Consider the following 22,564-nt stretch of genomic DNA (forward strand, 5'->3'; position numbering starts at 1 on the left):
CTAGTTTGCACATGTAATAATGAACAAATGACTGTCAAACAAGAGTTGCTAGTTCAACTGTACTTTATTCCCTTGTCCATAAACATGAAAACACATACGTAGGTCCGATCAGACTCCCAACTTTCATGCACGTAGATTCAGTACCTTGCCTTAGATTATGTTTAAAATAATATGAACAAAACAAGAATAATATAATTACGTACTTTTGGGATTCTACCGGTGAACAACAAAATCCCCATTGGCAGCTTACATGTTAAATACTGTAGCGAAAGAAGTCCTCGTCCGCGTGTTGTATCGGCCAATCATCAGTGAAGGTCTTCCCTCCAAAGAAGTGATCCAGATGCTTCAAGAGGGGAATAAAATCTGGGGAGTACGTTGGTTGTAAAAAAAGGTCCATACTATAACTCATGTAGAGCCTACAGTGTCCTTTACCTGACTGCATTGTCGTGCGTGTTTCTCGACTAATTGCTGAATGCTTGCGATACACTTTATGGAGTTCAGTACTGTGCCGATGTGATGGATCACATCTACCATAGACCTACATACCAGTAACCTTTTCCGTGGGTCAAGAAGTAATTTTAGAAGTCATCCTGGACGTTGATCACGACCAGGGACGTAACGGTTGGACAGGAAAGCCATTAGAGGTGTTCCCAAATCGTAAAAGGTTAATTGAGTCGAATAAGTTTTTAATAAGGTATTTAATAGAGAATGCCAGCATCATCTAAATTAACATACTAGGCTAAATATTATTAATATTGCTGACATAGATTGGATTTATGACCTGTTCCAGCAGCTATTCTGCTTTGGAACACGTATGAATGCAGTTAATAAATAAATAAATAAATAAAACTTTTATCAGTGAGAGATGATGCACGATTTCCGTTTGTTGAAAACAACTGCTTAGCAAGTAGTCTGCCTGACTTGAGTACTTCCCTTTAGCTGTATTTAACTTGACCGAAAACATCAGCAACTGCAGAGAAGTCTATTTCAAAGCTGAAATTAATCAAAACACTTTTAAGGAATACCATCACTCTGTGTAGGATAGGTGCTCTATCATCGCTAAGTATTGAAAATGATGCATGACGCAAACTTGACCCGGATAGTGTGGTCAAGGTTTGATTTGTTGATTTCGAGAGATCGTTGAAAAACTTAATGCTTCTAGTGTATCTGACATTCTGGTCTACGTATGTATCCTACCTCTCACACACGAAATGACGTTTACGTTTATGAGTTTGACTTCTTACAATCAAATACATCAAAATAATACGAAACTATAAACACAGGTTGTTTACTGGAGTTGACTTCGATACTTCCAGTATATTTCTAATGAAAAAAATTCCAATATACTACGGTAGACTCAAAACAAGGACGTGCCACATATGACTGTATGCTCTGATTTTTAACAGTCTGTAAACTATGTTGAAAAAGCAAAGTCCTATTTAATATTCTAATAGAGAACTCCCTCATGGCTAAGCAGTTAGCATACGCTGTTTTAGCGTAGGAGACCCAGGTACGAGGGAGAAAGGGCTTCCGAACCCTTAGGTACGCCACTGATCACGATCCAACCATTTTCCTACTATTTACGATTGTCATAGCGGATCAATTTTACATTTGAAATGACTATCCGATGCTGGAAAATTTTCTTATATTTCTTCCACTCAGAAAGTTCACACTTCCGAAATTTTTCTTGGTCGCTGTAAACTCATGTGCCATCCATGAGATTATTTATTTTTAAACCTGATTGCACGTAGCCACAAAACTACAGTAGTATGGTGCACGCGTAACTCATCCAACATGATTGGTCGGCAGTTTTTTTTCAGAAAACATGTGCCGGTGGGGGGACTAAAACTACGTATTAACAAAGCCTAAAGCTATTTGTCTTACATTTTTCTGAAGTACACACAACAAGACGTTCAGTTGTCACTTATCTGTTCAAGGTTGGCAGTTACAGACTCAAGGTACCACCTAATCTCTAAATATGAAATAATGATAATAATAAAAACTTCAGCACGAGCTTTAGTACTTGTAAAGTAGCAATATTAAAATGTTTATTTATTTATTGTATTCTGAAACTATTAATCTGTCACTGCTGGTATTATTCTAGTATGTATGTATTAACCTTATCTCCTCTGGGAGCCCCCAAATGATTTCCTGCCCCCCCCCCCAATAATCAGCTTTTAAAAAATCATCGTAAGATCAGATTATATCGTAACAGAGTTTAAATATAATTAATATTTTATGGTAAATTTCTTACCGATCCTCACCAATTGAAAAATAGTATAGTAGGCCCTATCTCTTCAGTGTAAGGAATGACCAAATGCACAGCTAGTAAACTGATTTGTAAGTACATTATATTTTTATATGCTGTAACTAGTGTTTTAAAAAATATATTTTTTATGAGATGGAACATTTGATGAAAAACAATGTTTTTATTCAGTTTGGATTTCATTCGCCTTTTTTCTTTTCTTTTCTTTCTTTCTTTTTTTGCTACTTGGTGTAAATTAGACAAAGGTGGATCAAATATAAACGGGATTTTATTTATTTATTTATTTTTTACTTAAATTCATTTATTGGTGGGAAATATCTAACAGCACGCTCTCTCCATTCCAGCGGTCCCGCCTAAACATAGCAGAAGCGCGCGGCCAGTCCTACTAACTGTTGATGTTCAGGAACAAAAAATCCCGTTTATATTTGATCCCCCCCTCGTAGCTGTTAATAAAATAATTATGGTGGTTTTAGTTACGAATAATAAATAAATATTTTTGTCAGAAAATCTTAAAGAAATTAAGTGAAATTTCAAAGAAAATCAGTTTTATGTAGATAGGTTCTGTGTACAAGGGCTTCAGTTGACATAGTTATGCACAAAGGTATATAACGTTTGGTCCGGGGCAGTTCTTCTTGGTTGAGCATAATAAAAACTACCTAGTACACATATTTATGGAGGAAAAGAAAAAAGCTTTAAAAAAAAGTTTTTAGTTTTCCGGCCGGAAACCAAAATTTTAAAATTTTTTCAGGCCTCAAAATCAGTACCTGTAACACATTTTTTTGGCTCTGTACGTTGTAGCTGCCCCCCTTACAAACGACGGGCCCTTCCTAAATAAACCCGCTGACTACACACCTGTTGATTAGTAATAATTTATCTAAATCAAATAATAATACGTGGTAATTTCTTAAATCTGTTGCATAATGAACAAATAAATATGAGGAAAATTCTGACATTTATTTTTTATAATTCTTTCCAGGATCTTCACGGAAGCGACTCAAGTCTCGAAGATTTCCCTTTAAAATGCACTCGAGATCTGGACTTATTGGACACATGTCGTCGAGTTGATCATCTGTACCTGAAGAAGAAGAATGACAAACAAGGTCCTCTAAGTGACGACGAAAAACTCGAGACAGACGCGTCATTTTTACAGTACAATGCAACCGCACAAGGGAACACAAGATTTGTATGTGAAGAGGAAAACGCAGGCGCCCAGGAGGAGTGTGTGGAGGTGACATGCAATGGTAGAGAGGATTATCAAGCAAATGAAACACTGAAGGACAAAATGGGACAACGCACTTCGATATTAGCTAATAAGGCTTTCTCCACACAGTCCACACCTGGCAGCATCATCAATGGCGCGAACACCAATAAATCTTCCGGTGGAAGTAAATTGTCGCTAACATGGGCCCTCCGCGGTGAAAGTAGGCAACCTATAAAAGACATTCTGTGGCCGACAGCATCACATACGAATGCGAATAATAACAACAACAATAATAATATAAGTGCAAATAACAAAAACAATAACAATAATACCAAAGTTAACAACAATGCAATAAGAACGCCACTGGGATTTAAGCCACCAGTGAAGGCTATGTCACAGCCGTCACTGGTAGGCTGTGGAAAAAGCGACGGAGCGCAATTCAGAGAATACAGACGGCGATCGAGAAATAATCGTAGTACGAGTAAAAACGATCGAAATCAAGTGGAACACTTTGGTTATGATATTCACGACGTTGACTCGTTTCTGTCAAAAGCATCGCTTCAAAGCCCGGCGAATATTCCGGTTGTTTTGGCATCTCAGTGCACCTTGTACCACACATCTCACCGTAGTCGTGGAAAATCTCAAGAAGAATTCGTACTACCTCTCGGAATGGTGGTGAACGCAGTGTTCAAGAATCAAGGCTGGTTGTATGTACAGACTCCGCACGGCGAAGAAGGATACGTCAATTACCGAACATGTATTCCATTAGGAATTCTGCCGGACACTAGAAACAAAAGTACCGCGTCGTGTCCATGGGAAACACATACGGACATTTTCCCTGATCCTTTGTCTGGGAGGAAGACGGCCGCAGTATGCGATGTCCGAATACCAGAAAGTCGTGGTCGGCGTAGTCGTTCTGAGGACGGTCGATGCATAAAAAAATGGACACTTGAATCTTACCTCAACAAGACTGACAACGAAAAATTGAACGAGAATTTTGGACATTGTGACTCGTATAACCCTGTAGTGGGAAATGTAAAGTATTATAATAAACACCAGGATACAGTGTCTGAATGCAGTGGTGGGGGCAGGTGGGGGAGAATTCACAGTAACATATCACGTGACGCGATGTCAGCATGCAGTGAACAAACACGGTCTCGGCAAAATCATGCCAGTCGGCGTCCGCGGAGTGTATCTGCAAACCGTGTAACATGCGAGAAGAATGTATTAGTAAATGGCACATGTATTTCCGGTGGAGTCGTTCGAGAAGCAAGGCGGCGTGACTTAAGCCACCATACTCGGTCCCGATGCCACAGAGAGCTCTCTGTTGATAAACTTTACATGCGTGCGGAAGCCGAAAAGTCATTACCTCAGCAATCATCGCAACGCTTACGAGACACGAACTCAGAACATATAGTTATTCGTCCTAGTCCAAGCGGACCAGCTGACAGACAAACAACCAATACTTCAGGTCATCACATATCTAGTTCGAATAGATGTAAATCGTTGGTGAAAGAGACTCTGTTAGTGATTCAATCCGATTACCAAAGTAAAGGAAGAAACACAGTGTCTGTATCAAAAAGTGACGTGGTCGTACTCTTGAATAGTAATTTAAAAGATTGGTTTTGGATTCGTAAACCAGATGGCACTGAAGGATTCATACCTTCAGTAGTTGCTGGACATGGTTTTCTCTAATTGTTAAATCTTTTCTGTTACCAAAGAATCTTTGTGTACAAGACAGAGTAATATTTTGTAATCAACAGAGTTACAAAAAAAAAATCTTATTAAATTCTTCGCCAAAATGTAAAAGATTTATTTAGGAACTCTTTCTTTATACCTTTTTATTTTTATTTTATTTTATATTTGAGTTTAATGGTGGTATGAGTATGCTCCGAGGCTAAGGAAGACGGTGATAATGATGATGAATGAAAAAACTGAGAAAACAACAGAATCTCGAGAAAACACACGCATACGTGTTTGTCCACTAGAAAGGCCACTTGGCAAGAACTGGGATCAAACTAGAGACACTGTGCACCAGAGGTGCGCGCTTTACCACCGAGCTGCTGCAGCCCCTTTAATTTTACGGAAGAAAATTACATTATTTTGAGGACTACATATTCAAATTCAGGGTGTCTATCGGTGACGAAAGTCATGAAAAAGTCACGAAATAAGAACACAGTCATGAAAGTCAAGAAATTTAGCTTCAGGGTCACGATTTTTTATCTGTACGAATATAAGTACAGACTGGAAGATTTTATTGTATAAAACGTAAAATTTCTACCACCAAAAATGTCTATTGTTGGCTTTAGACGCTACCAAATCGCAAGCAAAGCACGCTTCTATCGCATGCATAAAAATTCAGCGTAATTCACAGTCAAATTCGCTCTTGAGACTGTCCTTCAGCTAGCATCATTAAACAGTGGCGTTGCAAATCGCATCGCATCGCCGAAACCACTTACGCATGTAACCAGTTTATTCAACTGTGAGGAGATACCAACCTTTTATCGCTCCAAGGAACAGCCTTTGAAAGTAGAGATAAGATAAAGATAAGTGCTGAAGAATATAGGTATTGTTATTAGTTTTTGAATGTTACGAAATTTTATGGTTTAGCAAAGAAAATGTCCCGAAATTTCATTTTGGAATTTTAGTAGACATCTTGAAATAAGAATCCATCGTGGTCTAGTTAAGTTCTATGATTTTTTTTTTAAACAGTTATTCTAGGACATCCTTATTAATACACCATTCCTTGTACTCAGAATATTAATATTTAGTACTACGAATTACATATCGAAAACTCAGTCGTCTGAATTACAAGTACTGAAGTTAAAAGTTAAACTTCGTATTTTTGGAACATTTCTAAACATATCTCTGTATTAAGATAGAATATCCTTACTAGTTTTCCATTCAAATGCGATATAAAAAGTACTCTGCTTGGAAATTATGGAAATATTGATTTAAAAAAAAACTTGCAAACGTAGTTATAATACGAGGATGCGTAGCTTAAGTTAGGTGAATTTTCATTTACATTTTGTCTTCGTTACTACTTGAAAGAAAAAAGATGCTTTATAGATTCTTTAAAGATGCTTTATTCTAAATTTTAGGTTTATAACTGATGTATTCAAAGAAAAACTTTCTGGGTCTCTCCATGTCGATGTAGCAATCTCAAAAATAGTCAGGGCGTTGTAAACAAATAAAACTTTGGATAATTTTTAATATGTGGGATTTTTTTTTTTTAGGAGGGGGTTACTTAACAACCATTAATCCGTTATTTTATCTCGTCAACAACATGTACCAAACCTGCTGCAAATAAGCGAAGTCTTTTCCGATTTACGTTTATTATACAAAATCATTTATTATAAAGATGAACTCAATTTCATACGCCCATATTTCCTAAACTATACAATGTATATATAAATGATATACATATTTGTAAGGGCAAATCCTGAATTTTCACATGCCACCGCTCGAGCGGTTTCTAGCGCACAACCGTGAAGCAGTGTCAGCTGAGAACAAATATATGCTGACTGTATGCTTTATGACAAAGGTTTATGGACCTTTTTTTTCTGAAAACATGAATACTGGGTTAATGTATTTCACAATGCTACAAAACAGAATTCTTTCTTAAATTAGTGAAAATTCAGGAGCCCTTATGAGGGGAGACCCAAAAGAAACCGGATTGAAAGCGCACGGCCGTAATGATTTCCCGCTAGGTGGGTCTAGTAGAGACCTCAAATTAGCTGCCCAAGCGGCGTCTACATAGGAGGTTAACGTTTGCTCGTAGTATTGTTTTTCTCAACTGTTCTCGTTTGCCGCCTGCGAAATCGTTATGACAGATTTAAAGGAACAACGAGTGTGTTTGAAAAGTTTTGCTTCCTGCTTGAAAAATCGGCAATGAGATCTAACCAAATACTTCAACAGGCTTTCAAAGAAGGATGCTATGAGCCGCACACAAGTTTTCGAGTGGTTTGGGCACTTTAAACGTGGTGAGATGAGCGTTGAAGATCATTCTCATACTAGGCGCCCTTCATCATCTCGGAACGACGAAAACATTGAAAAAATCCGCCAAAAAATCAACAAGGATAGTTGTTTCATGATCGATGAAATTTCAGAACAGATAGGAGTGAGTTGGAGCTCGTGCCAGCGTATTTTGACAGCAACTTAAACGTGTTGCCGCTAAGTTTGTTCTTCACCTGCTCACACAGGATGTTTTTAAAAAATCGTCTAAATTTGAGCCAGGACTTGAAAATTTAGATCGAAAGTGACCCAAGCTTTTTCGCCAAGGCCTTATAGCTAGATGATGAGAGGTGGTGTTACGGATATGACTCCGAAACCAAATCACGGTCTAGCCAGTGGAGCTCTCCCCTTCCAAAAAAAGTGAGGTCGAATGTTAGGACGATAATCATTGTTTCTTTTTGATGTTCGTGGACTTATGCACCGGGAATTTGTCCCGGTCAGACTGTTAACCAGCACTTTTGTTTGGAAAGTTTTAAGATGTTTGCGGGAAGAAACGCCCGGAACTCTGGCGATCAGGCGATTGGTTTCTTTACCATGACAACGCCCCCGCATACACGGACTTGTCTGTGAACCGCTATTTGAATTCTCAGGGGTGGGTTATTGTTCTCCACCCTCTATGCGACTTTTTCCTGTTCTCGAGAATGAAAAAAAAAAAAAAAAAAAACATCTAAAAGGGAAGTGTTTTGATGGTGTGGAGGCTGTACAAAGAGCTTGGCAAAAAGGTACTGCACGATATCAAAATTGAAGAGTTCCAGAGTGCTTTAAACAGTGGGAAAGAAGACTGGAGAATTGCATCGCATTTAATGGAGACTACTTTAAAGGAGACTGTAAGAACTCGGAAAAGAACAAAAGTCTGGTTTCTTTCGGGTTTCTCCCACTCGTATTTTCCATCGACAGAGTCCCACGCCAGTGTGGGATTTATCCGGAATTAAGGTCTGAAGTTTCTTCAGTTAAGCCTGCATTCTTTTGAGTGTTCATTCATTTAGTTTTCATTCACGAAAATGAATCCAGTTTTACAGTACTGCGAGACATATTATCCCCAGTAATCATGTTTTCAACAAAAAAAGAATAGTCCATAAACTTTTGCTTTAACATTACTTTCTCAACCGATGCTGATGCACGACTGTGTGGTAGGCAAGAATTCTAGAGTGTGGTATTTGAAAATCAAAACCTTCTCTTTGAAATGTAGTGTATAGTTCACGAAGTACAGTTGCATAAAACTGTAATTTTGTTACGATTTATATTCAGAAGTTTCCTTCATATTCGGAACTTTATATAGGGAAAAGTGATATATATATATATATATATATATATATATATATATATATATATATATATATATATAGACTGTCAAATATACGCTGGTATGTACGATGAGAAGAAGGGAGTTAAATAACAATAAAATCTGTTTTATATTAAACTAGTTTTTAATAGAAAATTGTCATAGTTATTCAGTCATACTTTTGAATTAACAGAAAACTGCCTGAGCTATTCAGTCATACTTTTGAATTAACAGAAAACTGCCAGAGTTATTCAGTCATACTTTTGCATTAAGTGTCAAATACTAAAAAAAACTTATTCACATGAGTTTAATAACTTTTAAAACAAAGTACAACGCACATTTACAGAAAAAGTCAATGAATAATTGCATTTGTCAGTCAGAAGTTTCATAACATATATAGTCAGAAATTTCTCTTGTCTGGAATTCACGCTATTTATTACGCAAAACTTAATATTTGGTCTCTATAATTAAAATTTGTGCACAAGTCAATTTTCGAGCTAGATCCTGCTATGCATAATACCTGAAATTAAAAACAAATAGAAATACAGTAAACCTTAAAATAAAATCTGAAATTTTAAACACACACATATACACTTGAAACGAGCAATACTTGAGTATAGATATATGGTTGCTTTTTTAGTGAGATTTAACACATATAAAGAGGAAGCAGCTTAAATGTAGGGCGAAGGATATCTAGAAGTATGCTATATTATCCCGTTTAGGATTTAATTTCTGTACTAAGGAAGTATAAACGAGGGCTTTTTTAAAAAAATAAGGTAAGATTGTCAATAGGAACCGAACTAGTAAAGATAGTGTCATATATTTTTGGTTATTTCCTCTGTACACATTACGCTATTTTTCTACATAGGTATCATGTTTGTTTAAACATTTATCGTAGCACTCGACAAGTTCTTGTATGCCCACGTCGTAGAAATGACCCGTCTGAAACCGAAGCCAAACTTCAACTATTATTTTGACTTCTTCATCGGTGTCAAACTATTGACCGGGAGACACTGCTTCAGAATGAAGAAATACATGATAATCGCTCGACGCAAGGTCCGGGCTGTATAGTGGGTAGTCCAGTAGCTTCCATACGAAAGATCTGATTAACTCTTGAGTTTGAGCAGCAATTTGACGAAATATTTCAGCTGCCCACATTGACGCTACAACTGCAACTGGTGTCACCTTATGCCCAAGACATGCTGGGAGACAGCCAGCGTGCGCATTTCGACAGAAACAACAAAGAGCCAATACCTGCAGTGAAAACAACGGTTGAAGATTGACTTCTGTTACAGGCGAGTGATTTCTACAACGTGGGCATACAAAAAGTTGTGAAACGATACGATAAATGTTTAAACAAACACGGTAATTATGTAGAATAGATTAATGTATACAGAGGAAATAATCAAAAATGGAACTATCTTTACTAGTGTTGTTTCTATTGGCAATCGGATCTTACTTTAAACATAACCCTCGTACATAAGGGAGGGACATTTCAATTTTAACTTGTTCATACATGGAAGGATGTTCACCGACAATGTAACTCTTCTAGCAACATTGCTTCCTTAAAGCATTTATAAGATAATGATGACAAAACGTCATTAAAATGTCTACGATGAAGAACTCCATTATTATCTGTAGGAGCTTACGTAAATAAAAAGCTTTGCTTATGCTACAAAAAAATCCTCTTGAAATTTGGCTGTGGTCACGAAGGAATGGTTGAAGTTACAAAATGTGTATAAGAATTGACGATGAAAATGAGAAAGGTACGTATCATGTGGTGATGATTATTATTATTTTAAAACGTATCTGCCTGTATAACAAAATCCCTAGAGAAATGTTGAGAAACCACCTGTCAAGAAAGTAGTTTCATAGATTTCATTGGCTTGAAAACAAAGGTACATGAAAAATGAGGAACAGATAAAAAACACTTGTCATCTGCTTCAGTTTCACTAAGTTCAATGAAAAAAAGCGAAAGCAAATAGATGGATAGTTTTGGCTGACAATGTATTAAAAATAATGAAAAAAGTTATGCATAACAATTATGAGCTGGCAGTTCTCTTCATTAGTACATGAACTTGAGTCTATTCAAGTATTATGCTTACAAGTTATTAAAATAAATCCATCTCCAAATATCTTTAATTATATGCCGAGAATTTAACAAAAATAAAGACTATATAAATGTTCTTAAAGAAAATTAATGGAACTAGATTTTAGTTCCCAAAGTTTCAGGTACAAATTTACATTTATTATTATTATTTTTACGAGGACCATTTCCCCCAGTCTTCGCTAAACCACTAGAGGGGAACTACGTGAGATGGCTAATTGCAGATTAGTCAAATCTGTTCATTGGAGATCACATATCCTCCATACCACAGTACAGACTCTGGTGTTCAATCATTATGGAATAATGAGTATGAAACTGTATCGAGTGCGACTGAGGCACCCGCCAAGTGTGAACTGCGTGATGTAATTCGTTTGCACCAGGCGAAAGGCACAGCGCAGCCGCCATTCATCGTTGAATGATCACGGACTATGACGGGAACTTTATAAGTGATTGCTGTGTGCACAAGTGCTACAGAGAGTTTAAAGAAAAACTTACCAACCTACACGACGACAAAAGCAAAGGGTGAATATATGTGAGGCAAGACGACCTTGATGAACGTATGAATCATGTGAATCGTGAAATATGGTTTCTGAACTGTCTGATTTTGGTATTTCAGAGAACTCGGCAGCCGCATGGAAAAATCTAACTACATCATGTATTTCACACTTGGCAGGCGCTTTAATTGTACGGAGTACGGTTTCACGCACACTACTTTACAATGATTGAACAGCAGAGTCTGTGTTTTGGTATAGAGGATGTGTGACCTCCAGTGAACAGATCTCACTAATTTACTTTTCGCCATCTCATGTAGTTCTCATCTGGTGGCTTAAACGGAGATTGGAAGAAAACAAACGAACCTCGTATTAATCACCATTGTACGGCGATCGGGAAGCTACTTCAATCAGAAGATGCCAAACTTGCGACAAGAATGTTGAATAACACTTTAAATTGTTATTTATTACATGTTGTATTATTTTAAATCGTGAAGTGCATTGTTACAAATCTTACAATTTTCTACATAGTAATTGTTAGATAGTTGATTCTAAATTGTAATTGTTTAGATTTATATTGTATACGTAACCAGAACTTTATTTATATTATCATATGGGAGATTTATCCTTATTAACCTTTGTGAAAATTAGAATAGAACGACCTGAATGTTCGTTCCGCCAGGAATATTTTTTAAACGTTAAATATATGAAACTAGTTGTAACTTGAGTTAATCCACAGTTCATGACAGGTTCATATCCTTGCTAAGACGATATTTCTTCATGTTGTGTAGATCATCCAAATATTTTACGATGTCAGAATGAAAAGAATTAATTACTCTATAAATATGAGAATATTTTAAGTAAAGAACACTTGGTAACTCAACATGCATATAGAACGTTTTGTGGATATATTACTGTTTGAAACATTCAAATGGTTCTATTCTAATTTCCAAAAAACATTAATAATGATAAATCGAATAACAATATAAATTTAAAGAATCACAATTTAGAATCAACAATCTAACATTTACTATGGTGAGCACTTATACTTTCATTAATGTTGGTGAAAATGGCGGCCGCATAAGGACTAAACTTTTAAACTCATATTATTACCATTTTTGTACTTTAAAACAATTCATATTCCTAACAATTTCTATTTAGTTGTGAATTTTATTATACAGAACATGTAGAACATATCCGGGCGCCAGTATCAATATCCATTTAAAACATCTTAGTTTAAAAAGATCAACTTATAACAGGCAATTCAGAAATGGCTTAAAACAATTTCCACATACAACAAACTCAGTGCTACAATCGGTTGGGCTTTAGTGCTGGAGATTTCAAATTTTACAACTCGGAATGGTTAGAAAAGAAAGAAAAGATTTATACTTTACAATTTAAAATAATGTTACATGTAATAAATTACATAAACTATGTCATAAGTTTCCAAAATAATTTGTGTTGCATTCTTACTGCAATCACCGATCTAGGAAGCCAGAAGAAATGGCGATGCTAGCTGACATCAGCATCAAGCCAGTTGGACCTAAGCCTTTCAAATATAGTAGTGTAAAGTAAACTTATGATGTAGTACAATACACTTTTTCGGAATGAATGAGCCAGTAAGAGTAATTACTTTCTAGTTTATTAATATGTACAGATTCCTATTTTTAAAAGTGTTCCTGTTATTTGTATTATCATTATACACGGTGTGATAAAAGAATACGGTGAACGAATTTTTAGCAGCAACTGCTGAGGTTACAGCCATTGGATGTAATTTGTCCGATAGCCTGATCCATCGAGACAGACAGCGTCAAGTTGGAACATGTTCTGACTTGTCAATCAGCGTTCAGACCCGCTAAAGTGAGACTGTGTTTAGCGTGTCTGTCGCGCCATAATGGATTTCGAACAACATTTAAGTTTTGTTTAAAGTTGCTAAAAAATGCCAAAGAAACTCAAGACATGTTGAAATTGGAATATGGCGATAATGGTTTAACTCTGAAGACCGTTTACAAGTGGTATCAGTGATTTAAAAGCAGAAATGAGTCGGCAGACGTTCGGGACGTCCATTAACCTCAAAAACAGAAGAAAACGTACAAAAAGTGGCAAAAATTGTTCGTTCAAACAGGTGAATAACTATTCGAGATCTTTGCAAAGAACTAAACATCTCGTACGGGTCCACACAAAGCATTTTAACCAGCGATTTGGAAATAAAGAGTGAGGGCGAAATTCGTTCCCTGACGTTTGACTGACGAACAGGAGTTTCTGGCCGAAAAAAAATATTCCTGTCTGTCCACATACACCGTACTCTACAGAATATAACATGACGCGACTTCTGGCTCTTCCCCTAAATTAAAACAATGCTTAAAGGAAAAGGCTCGGGACACCATTCCTGACATTGGGAGGGCCACGATAGAGCAGCTAAACGCCCTTCCAAAAGAAGCCTTCCAGAAATGCTTCCAGTCATTTATTCAACGTTGGGATAAGTGTATTGCTAGCCAAGGACAGTACTTTGAAGGAGATTAAATCAAATTCCATGTAAGCTTATTACAGCGGACTCTTTTTAATTCGAACTTGGTTAATTCGAATTATTGGCTAATTCGAACAAAAGTTTATTCCCCTTGTAAACTGTATTAAAAACAATGGTAAAAAAGCGTGGGTAAATCGAACTTTTGAACCTTCTGTTTGGATAATTCGAAGTATTTACAGTGGAAAGATTTGCAGTGTTCGACAGATTGCAAACAGAACAATACAATTTCAAATGGTTTTTGATCTTATTCAGAGGCGACCATGGGAAAGGGAAAGCTTTGTTTGTTGTTACCACTCAAGCTGGACTCCCTTCCGCTATAGAGAATCAGTCAGAAGGTGGTTGGTATGCATCTCTTTACCTCTTCAATAACCTGGAAGTGTTCATCTCTTCTGTAGAAATGTGAACGACCTTGAACCGTCCCCCACTAGCAGATGACTTGAACTAGACATTTGGCAGTTCTTTTTAACTGAACTAAAATTAGTGACAAAAAGGTAAGCAGATTCGTTTCAGATCTACTGGTGTGCGTTATGCACAATGTAGACGGCGCCGCGTATTCTAATTCCTACGAAAATTTGGTAGTTTAAAGATAAGGTGCATTGTATGTTAATTTCGTAGTTTTTCATATACACTATAGTTATTTTGTTCCCTTGATTTTACTTTAAAATGTGTTTTTGGTTAATTCGAATTTTCTTCGTATCCCCTTGGACTTCGAATTAAAGAGATTTCACTGTACTTTGTTTCTAATAAAATTATTCATCGTATTTTTGATCACACTTTATAATTAACTTAAAGATCAAATCTTTGCTCTGAAAAGCAGTGAAAGAATAGCATGAACCTTGCAAAATGTTGTAATTTTCTTTTATCCTCTCAACCAACTGAATATTCTAAAATGATATACATTTATTATCATTGTGTAAAAAATCGGTTGCGTTCTCCATTTATCAACATAAGATTCGTTACTAACATATGCATTCCACACTTTCAATTGCACAATGTTCTTTGTAATTCCCGCTGGCATGATTGTAAATAATTTTTGACTCTGAGAAACATTTCAAAATAAAATTAATGTCCTTTGTAATGAGGATACATATTTCCCGTAATTTTTATCTTTGTGTTATGTCATTCCTTATATATATTTTATGTGTTACATTGTTTCGGCATAAAATGGACTTTGATCTGTATCTAAGACACCTGCATGGTGGCACGGTGGCTCAGTGGTAAAGCTCTTACCTTTGGTGTGTGAGGTCCCTGGTTCGATCCCCGGCTAAGTAAGTTTGTGGTGGACAACATCGTGTTCGTGTGCCTTCTCGGGAAGGGGGGGGGTACTCCCGTTTCTTCTCACATCATCATTCCACCAAATCTTCCATCACCATTCACTTGCCTTCATCATCTGTCTCACGTAGCGTAACGGGCATAATCATGAGATGTTAACCTGAAATATTTAATTTTTATATTGAATCATTTTCAAACGAATATACAGTGTGTGTCAAAAAAGGACTTGACAACTTTGAAAACTTATATTGGTTTATATATTTAGCTTACAGACATGGTTTTGGTGTCATTTTGTAAAAAAATACATAAAAAAAAAAAAAAAAAACTTGTACCTAAAGAGCTTCAATGTGGCTTTCATTGGCAATCACGGTGTCTACTGAAATTTCAAAGTAAAATTTCGTGACCTTTTCTTAACCAAACCATAAAATTTCGTAACATTCTCAAGTGCAAATTTGAGTACGAATTAGGTCGAATTTTCATACATGCGATAGAAGCATACTTTCGTTGCGATTTGGTAGCGTCTAAAGCCGACCATAGAAAATTTTGGTGGTGAATTTTGATGTTTTATGGAACAAAATTTTCCGGTCTGCACTTATATTTGTACAGATAACAAAAATTCGTGACCCAAAAGCTAAATTTCGCAATTTTTTTTTATGACTTTCATGACCGTTTTCTGATTTCGTGACTTTTTCATGACCGATAGACACCCTGGCGATGCAACACATATCCCATCTGAAGTCGATTTCTTGCCAAACCCGCTGCAGCATGCCAGGTTTGACTTGTTCAATTACGAGGTAGATCCTAGCTCTGGTTCAACTGCGACGTTGATGGTTTGAGATACATCTGTTTTCTCAACACACGCTAAACGGTCATGTGTTGGGACGCCCAGCTGTCCAGAAGGACACTGGGTTGATTTTGTAGGACTGTTCACAAAGCTTTGTCTCACTTGCTCTACAACGTCTTTCAGACGTACTGAAGATTTGTTGTGTCTTACCAAGCATACAGTTTCAATAAACCACTTATGTCACTCACAAATAGTAGGCCTACTGGGAGGATCTTTGCCATACTTTGTACGAAAATTACGTTGCACAGTTGTCACGGACTTGGATTCTTCAAACCAAAGCACACAGCTAGCACGTTCGGAACAAGTAAAGGTAGCCATCTTTGCTGCAACTGCCGCTAGCGCTTGCGGTGGCTTGTTTCTGAACTAATGTACTGAGTCAAAACTTAATGTATTTTGCTACAAAATGACACCAAAACCATTTGACAACTATAAGACCAAAACCATAACACAAATAAATAAATCAATGTTGAGTTGATTTTGAGTTTAACGTCCCGTTCAGCAGCGAGACTATATGAGACGTGGACCTACTGATTAACGTGGAATCCGAACCACATGAGCTCCCGCCGATAAATCAATATGAGTTTTCAAAGTTGTGAAGTCCTTTTTGGTACACCCTGTCCAGCACCATCACATGAAAATCAGACAGAGTTTTTTTTTTTTTTTTTTTTTTGTGTGTGTGTGTGTGTGTCTAATAATACCGCGAAAGAAATGTGCTTCAGGCAGACATGGTGTAGTATTGTTAAGTCTAAAACATTATCCGAATAACCAATAGGCGTATCTCAAAAACAGCGATTTTCAGTTAACATAGGTACCATTTATGATTTTATGAGATTTATCGAATAAAAGACAAATTGTGACCAAAGCATATACTATATAATAAATAATATCATCACAGTTTCGGCACAGTATCTTTGGCTTCATAAGACACATTATAAAATATAATTTCTAGGACTACAGCTTATGTATCTCAGAAAATGAGAGGAGGTCATATCTAAGAACAAAATAAGATCCGTTTTCATTTCAACAATTTTTAATTGATTACATTGATTGATTGATTAATTTCGAGTTTTACGTCCCGTTCAGCAGCGAGGCTATATGAGACGTGGACCTACTGATTAACGTGGAATCCGAACCACATGAGTTCCCACCGGGAATCGAACCCGGGTCTCCCACGCCAAAGGCGCGTATGCTAACCGCTTAGCCATGAAGGAGTTCTTAGTTGATTACACATTTGCAACTTATAATGATACAACTTTCACTTGAGATAAGAAAGGAAGAAAGCGAGAAACTTATGAACTAGAATAGTAGACTAAATATACTTAATGTATGGAGAAGGATATTGGATAAAGCAGAAAAAGAAAAGATAACACACGTGCACTGAATAGCAGACACAACCAATTAAACGTTCTCAAAAGTGAAAGTTGTTCAATAAAATAACACAGATGTGCCAATTAAAAGGTTAAGATTTCAAGTGAAAGTTAAGAAAGTCGCAAATATGAAATCAATCAAAAATGGTTAAAACGAAAGGATGGATCTTACTGGTTCCTAGATATGGACTCATTTTCTGAGATATATAAGTTGTAGTCTTAGAAATTATATTTTGTGTGTTTGACGAAGGCAAAGATACTTTGCCAAAACTGTAACGATATTATTTGTTAAGAGGCCTCATGCCGGCGAAATTAAAATACCGCTAATTTTACAGTAATTATGTGATATCTTCAAATAGATAAAAGATAATTGAAATATGGAACAAGAGCGCCCCAGACAATATTATTTTGCATGAGGTACCGTTATCACAAATCACCTAGTGGCTTTCCGTTTTCAGCCGTTTAGAAACGCGAAAATAAATGCCGATTTTCAAAATGGCTCGAAATCAAAAGCAGATAAGTGAGTCGTGATAACGGTATCTTATGTAAAATGATATTGTCTAGGGCGATCTTGTTCCACATTTCGATTATCTTTTATCTATTTAAAGATATCACGTAATTACTGTAAAATTAGCGGTATTTTAATTTCGCTTTTCTAATTAAGCCTCTTAAATAGAATATGCTTTGGTTAGAATTTCTCTTTTATTTTACGCAAGAAATTCCAAAGCTAAAATGAAGGGTATTCAGAGATTTATCGATCGCTGTAAGAATTATAACCAATGGAGGCTTCCTTCCTGAGATATTAAGTTAATGAGAAGATGGATCTCAAGGCAAAAGCAGATGTTGGAGCATCAACAAAACGTTGAGATAATGAAAGTAATGAAATCTGAGATACACGCCTATTTGGTTAATCCAGTGATATGAATATGTTATGTTTTGCTCATTTGTTATAACAAGTATCAAAAACCGTAGTTTCAATCCCTTGTAATGTTCATGCCTACCTTATGAGGAGTATCCTGACAAACAACTGAGTAAATGCTTGTGGAAGACGAAGGCACTTGAGCGAAGATGTCGCCACTGTAACTAAAATGATAAAAATGCGGGGCTGCTCCACCTGCTAGAATGCGATCGTCATAGAACATAGCTACATGGATTCCGGAGTCCTCCAGTGGAAACACAGTAGTCACTGACATGGAACGCATATGCCACAAAGATAGCTTAGGTCCACCTCCACAAACCTGAAACAATGTCAAAATATTCTTATTTTAAAGGTTCCTTTTAAAGTTGTTACAGAGTATTATTTATATCTATCTATATACACAGTCTGCAAAATTAAAGGGAAAAAATGAAACCAGGATATGTTGTTGCGAATACCATACATACCACAAAACAAATCACACAAAATGACGGAAACATGTTAGTATCAGTAAAACATATAAGCAAAACAACAAATCAATGGTAAAAGTGTACTTTTATTACAACATTTGAGTTTGTGCGGACGAATGTCTATGTCGTAAAACCTGACAGCTGCACTTAGTAAAGGTTGGAAGAACACCAAAGCTTGCTATACAGATCTCACAACGTCCAGTGAAAATAAGATTATTGATGAGATCTGTGGACAGCAAACCACATTCTTCGCCAGCAGCCACTTTTAATTCCTGTGGGTTCTCGGACGGGAGAAAACGCTTGCTATCCGTCTTGCTAAGGCACTCCAGAAATGTTCGATTTATTTAGGGTAAGAGTTCTAACTGGCCATTCCATCAGAGCAAATATCTTCACTGGAAAAGAAGTCGTCGACGATCGTAGCTCTACGTAGACAGGTATTACCTTCCATAGAAATGAATTTGGGACTAACAGCATAACGAAACTGCCACACATAGTACTCCAGAATCTACCTCTAGCTCCGGGCAGTCAAAGAACCAGCCCCGGTAATGTAGCACTAGCAAATTAATGTAACCTAGTTCTCTTTTTTCCTGATGTTCGACAGATATTATATTGCATTTGGTTTTGCCAGATAAGTAGACGTCGGAAATCAATGTGTAGGCTGAACCTTGACTCAGAGCCTGCATAAATCCACGCTGTTAACAGTATAACTCCATACAGCGTCTTTCCTGTAGAGAAGTCAAGAGGACACAGACTGCAGAGAGGTCAAGAGGACACAGAAGTCCTTGCAAAGATAAACCTTTCTTGAAGCCTCTGAAACACAGTAGATCTTGACGCGACTGCTTGTGCTCATAGCAAGCTCTGAGGCCAGTTGAAGTGAGGTAGAGTGTTGAATACATTACGATGGTTCAAATTCTACCTTAGCCTGTCGGTCCATGTGTCATGTACCCTCGGTGGTACAAAGGAACACTTCTATCGAACAAACAAACAAATAATAATAATAATAATAAAACATAAAAAGTACGTAGAAGATTGTAAACAATATTGCTACAAATCAATTACTTACGTATTTATATGAAAATTCTAGGCGTCTTGTTTGGTATGAAAATACCTTGATGACTTCATCGTTGAAGTTATAATTCGACTGCTTCCGAAGTTTCTGAAGAAGTGATTTTTTAATCGACATTAGCGCTAAGCCAGATAAACGTTCCTGTGTCTGAGTTAATCGACAATAAGATTCTATCTCTTCAGCGTTCTTTTTACGGATGCTGACGTAGCTGCTATCGTTGCAATTAATGAAGCTAACTTAAGAACTTCAGGAATAACTTGATTTAACTTGTCGAGGTAAATGGTTGACAATATTCCATGAACTGATTTGTTCGAGAAATCAAATACTTCTGCTAATTATATTACCCTTAATTCATTTTTCAGTCTGACTTGATCAAAATGATTTATCAACTATACAGGTCTCACAACGACCAGTCAAAATAGATTATTGATGAGATCTGCGGATAGCAAACCCCATTCTTCGCGAGCACCAACTTTTAATTCCTGCTAAGAATATGATCACAGCCCCGTTTTTTTTTTTTCTTTCTTCGAAAACATCGCAATTTCTGTATCATTTCCAATGGAAAGAAATCCATTATGTCTGTACTCAGGTATAGTATATTTTAACTTGAACACCTCTTGTAAACAGTATGTTATGTCTAGGCTATTGGTTTGAAGAGTCCTGTAGAGTACATCTGTATGTGCAAACAATCTAGAAAAAAAACTTTAAGTAGAAAGTATTTGTATCTACAGACATACAAATATCCTTAAGCTTGCACAATTGTATCATCGTTCCAATTTCCTTTACACTCAACATTTATGATGTATTCAAAGAAGGCAATAATATGCTGTTTTGTATTCTTTCACTGTATTTACAAGCCTAGATGTAAAATTCCATCTGGTTGGTGGTACTTTTGGAAGCTTTAACACATAAATGTTTTTAACTTTTCTGACCTATTGGGAGCTGAGAAAAAAATCAGCTAAGCCTGAGATTGTTTTAAAGAAAATGCGACATTGTGGAATGGAAAAAGAGGTTTGTTGCAAAATTAAATTTAGAAAATGACTGTAGTAATGAACAAATAAAGTTTGAGGATATTTTTCATGAACTTTAGTTTTCATTCCATTAATGTTTCCCGCCATTACCGATGCGCCATCATACGTCTGTGCAATTAACTTACTGCTAATACTGCATTTTCCTAGATTATTTCCAACATGCTGGAATAAATCAGTAGCATTTTCCCTGAGCTGACATTCGTAAATCCTATAAATATCTCCTGAGCATCCCCACTACAATCGACATATCTCAAAACAGTAGATAACAGACTCTGATTGGAACAGTCAGTTGTTTCATCAATAATAATTCACATAAAAGGTGATTCACGTATTTCAGACTTTATATTATTTATCATAACCCTATTTACTGCAGATATCAAATCATCCTGAATTATAGGAGAAGTACCACGAAACACTATAGTGCTTTCAAGATGATTGGCCAGTAAGTGGTCAAATTCACTTAAGGAATTTAAATATTGAAGATAATTAACTTGATTACCAGATTCTTCATTCTCATTATGATTCTGAAAAGCTAATTGTTGATTTCCAAGAAAACAGCATGCATTAATTAAACGCAATGAAACTTCCCGTTTTTTTTTTTTTTTTTTTTTTTTTTTTTCAACAGCATTATGTTGGACTGTTTATCTAACTGTAAATCAATTCTTGTATTGATTTACAGTTGCGACAGTTACAAAACTTGCGACATTCATGCTACTGCAAATGTGAGCCTTCGATTTATCATGCATCTGGGCAGTAGTGCGAAGAGAATTCAGTTAGAAAACCTTTCCTTCGACCACACATTAGCTTCACTGCTGAATAACAAACATGGCCAACGAAATAATTTAAGAGAAATTAGAGCTACCGCACAATCAATTAAAGTTATCATATGAAGATTATGTACAATGACGTGTGTACTCACCGTGTATTTTACATCCTTAGATAAATTTAACTCAGAAGTTGGTATTGTCATTTTCACAATTTCTAGTTTTTCGATATATGAACGACGGTTTGAGGGGCATAACTTTTATAAACACGACTTCAAAACACAAAGTACAAATTCAATACACCACTTTTTATTTATTTTTGTTTTTGGTTCATTTGCTTGGTACATTCGAAAAAATGATTTTTCGATTTTATTTGAAAATTACTTTCACAATTTTTCATTCACTTTTAAGCTTGCTTCTGTAACCACTCTACTGCACGGCAAAAATAAAAACAGACAAACACTTTGTTCCTTTAATATATTTATATCTCTTTCATTTTCCTGTAAGATTTAACTCCAACACATCATTCACCACAGTCCCGATTTCGGAGAAAATAAGCCGCTCCCGAAGTGGTTCTGACGCGGCTTTAAAATGTCCCGACTTTCATGTTTATTGATTAAGTTTGTGACACTATTATTATTATTATTATTATTATTATTATTATTATTATTATTATTATTATTATTATTGGAGTTTAGTTTCCACGTTATTATACAGTCTTCAAAATAAGAGCAAACTTTACAACACTTTCCATATACCAAGTACATAAATATGATTTGCTCTTCACTAGAAAGACTTATCTTCTTAGGGAAAAACGATCTACACTTCTACCTTCATTTGCAGCATGAAGTGTCCCTAACATTTTGCTTTGGATAGGTGGTAACCCTACTCACCAGGGTAAATGGAAGTTCTGCGAGTAATAAAGAGCGCTGAAATATGCGATTAG

At 36.2% G+C, this 22,564-nt stretch overlaps 2 protein-coding genes across 3 annotated transcripts in view; one reads left to right on the forward strand and one right to left on the reverse strand.

The window, feature by feature from the left end:
- LOC145694490 (uncharacterized) overlaps positions 1-5,286 on the forward strand; it is a 171,725-nt gene extending 166,439 nt beyond the window's left edge. Inside the window, exon 4 of the mRNA XM_081770788.1 lies at positions 3,243-5,286. Coding sequence (XP_081626914.1) covers positions 3,243-5,162 — 1,920 coding nt within the window. The 3' untranslated portion in view covers positions 5,163-5,286. The remainder of the gene's footprint in view (positions 1-3,242) is intronic.
- A 3,770-nt stretch (positions 5,287-9,056) lies between these two features.
- Positions 9,057-22,564, reverse strand: part of thoc6 (THO complex subunit 6) — a 31,169-nt gene continuing 17,661 nt past the window's right edge. The window contains exons 5-7 of one of the 2 annotated variants that reach the window (XR_014133012.1): positions 18,373-18,609; positions 15,119-15,320; positions 9,057-9,283 (exon numbers count right to left, since the gene is read on the reverse strand). Coding sequence is in view for 1 of the 2 variants with exons in the window: in XM_081770789.1 (XP_081626915.1) it covers positions 9,200-9,283; positions 18,373-18,609 (321 nt within the window). In the remaining variant the exon portion in view is untranslated. The remainder of the gene's footprint in view (positions 9,284-15,118; positions 15,321-18,372; positions 18,610-22,564) is intronic. The other variant, XM_081770789.1, reaches the window with a different exon arrangement.

This window comes from Thermobia domestica, chromosome 9, assembly GCF_964235325.1.
Source record: "Thermobia domestica chromosome 9, izTheDome1.hap1.1, whole genome shotgun sequence".
Taxonomy (NCBI): domain Eukaryota; kingdom Metazoa; phylum Arthropoda; class Insecta; order Zygentoma; family Lepismatidae; genus Thermobia; species Thermobia domestica.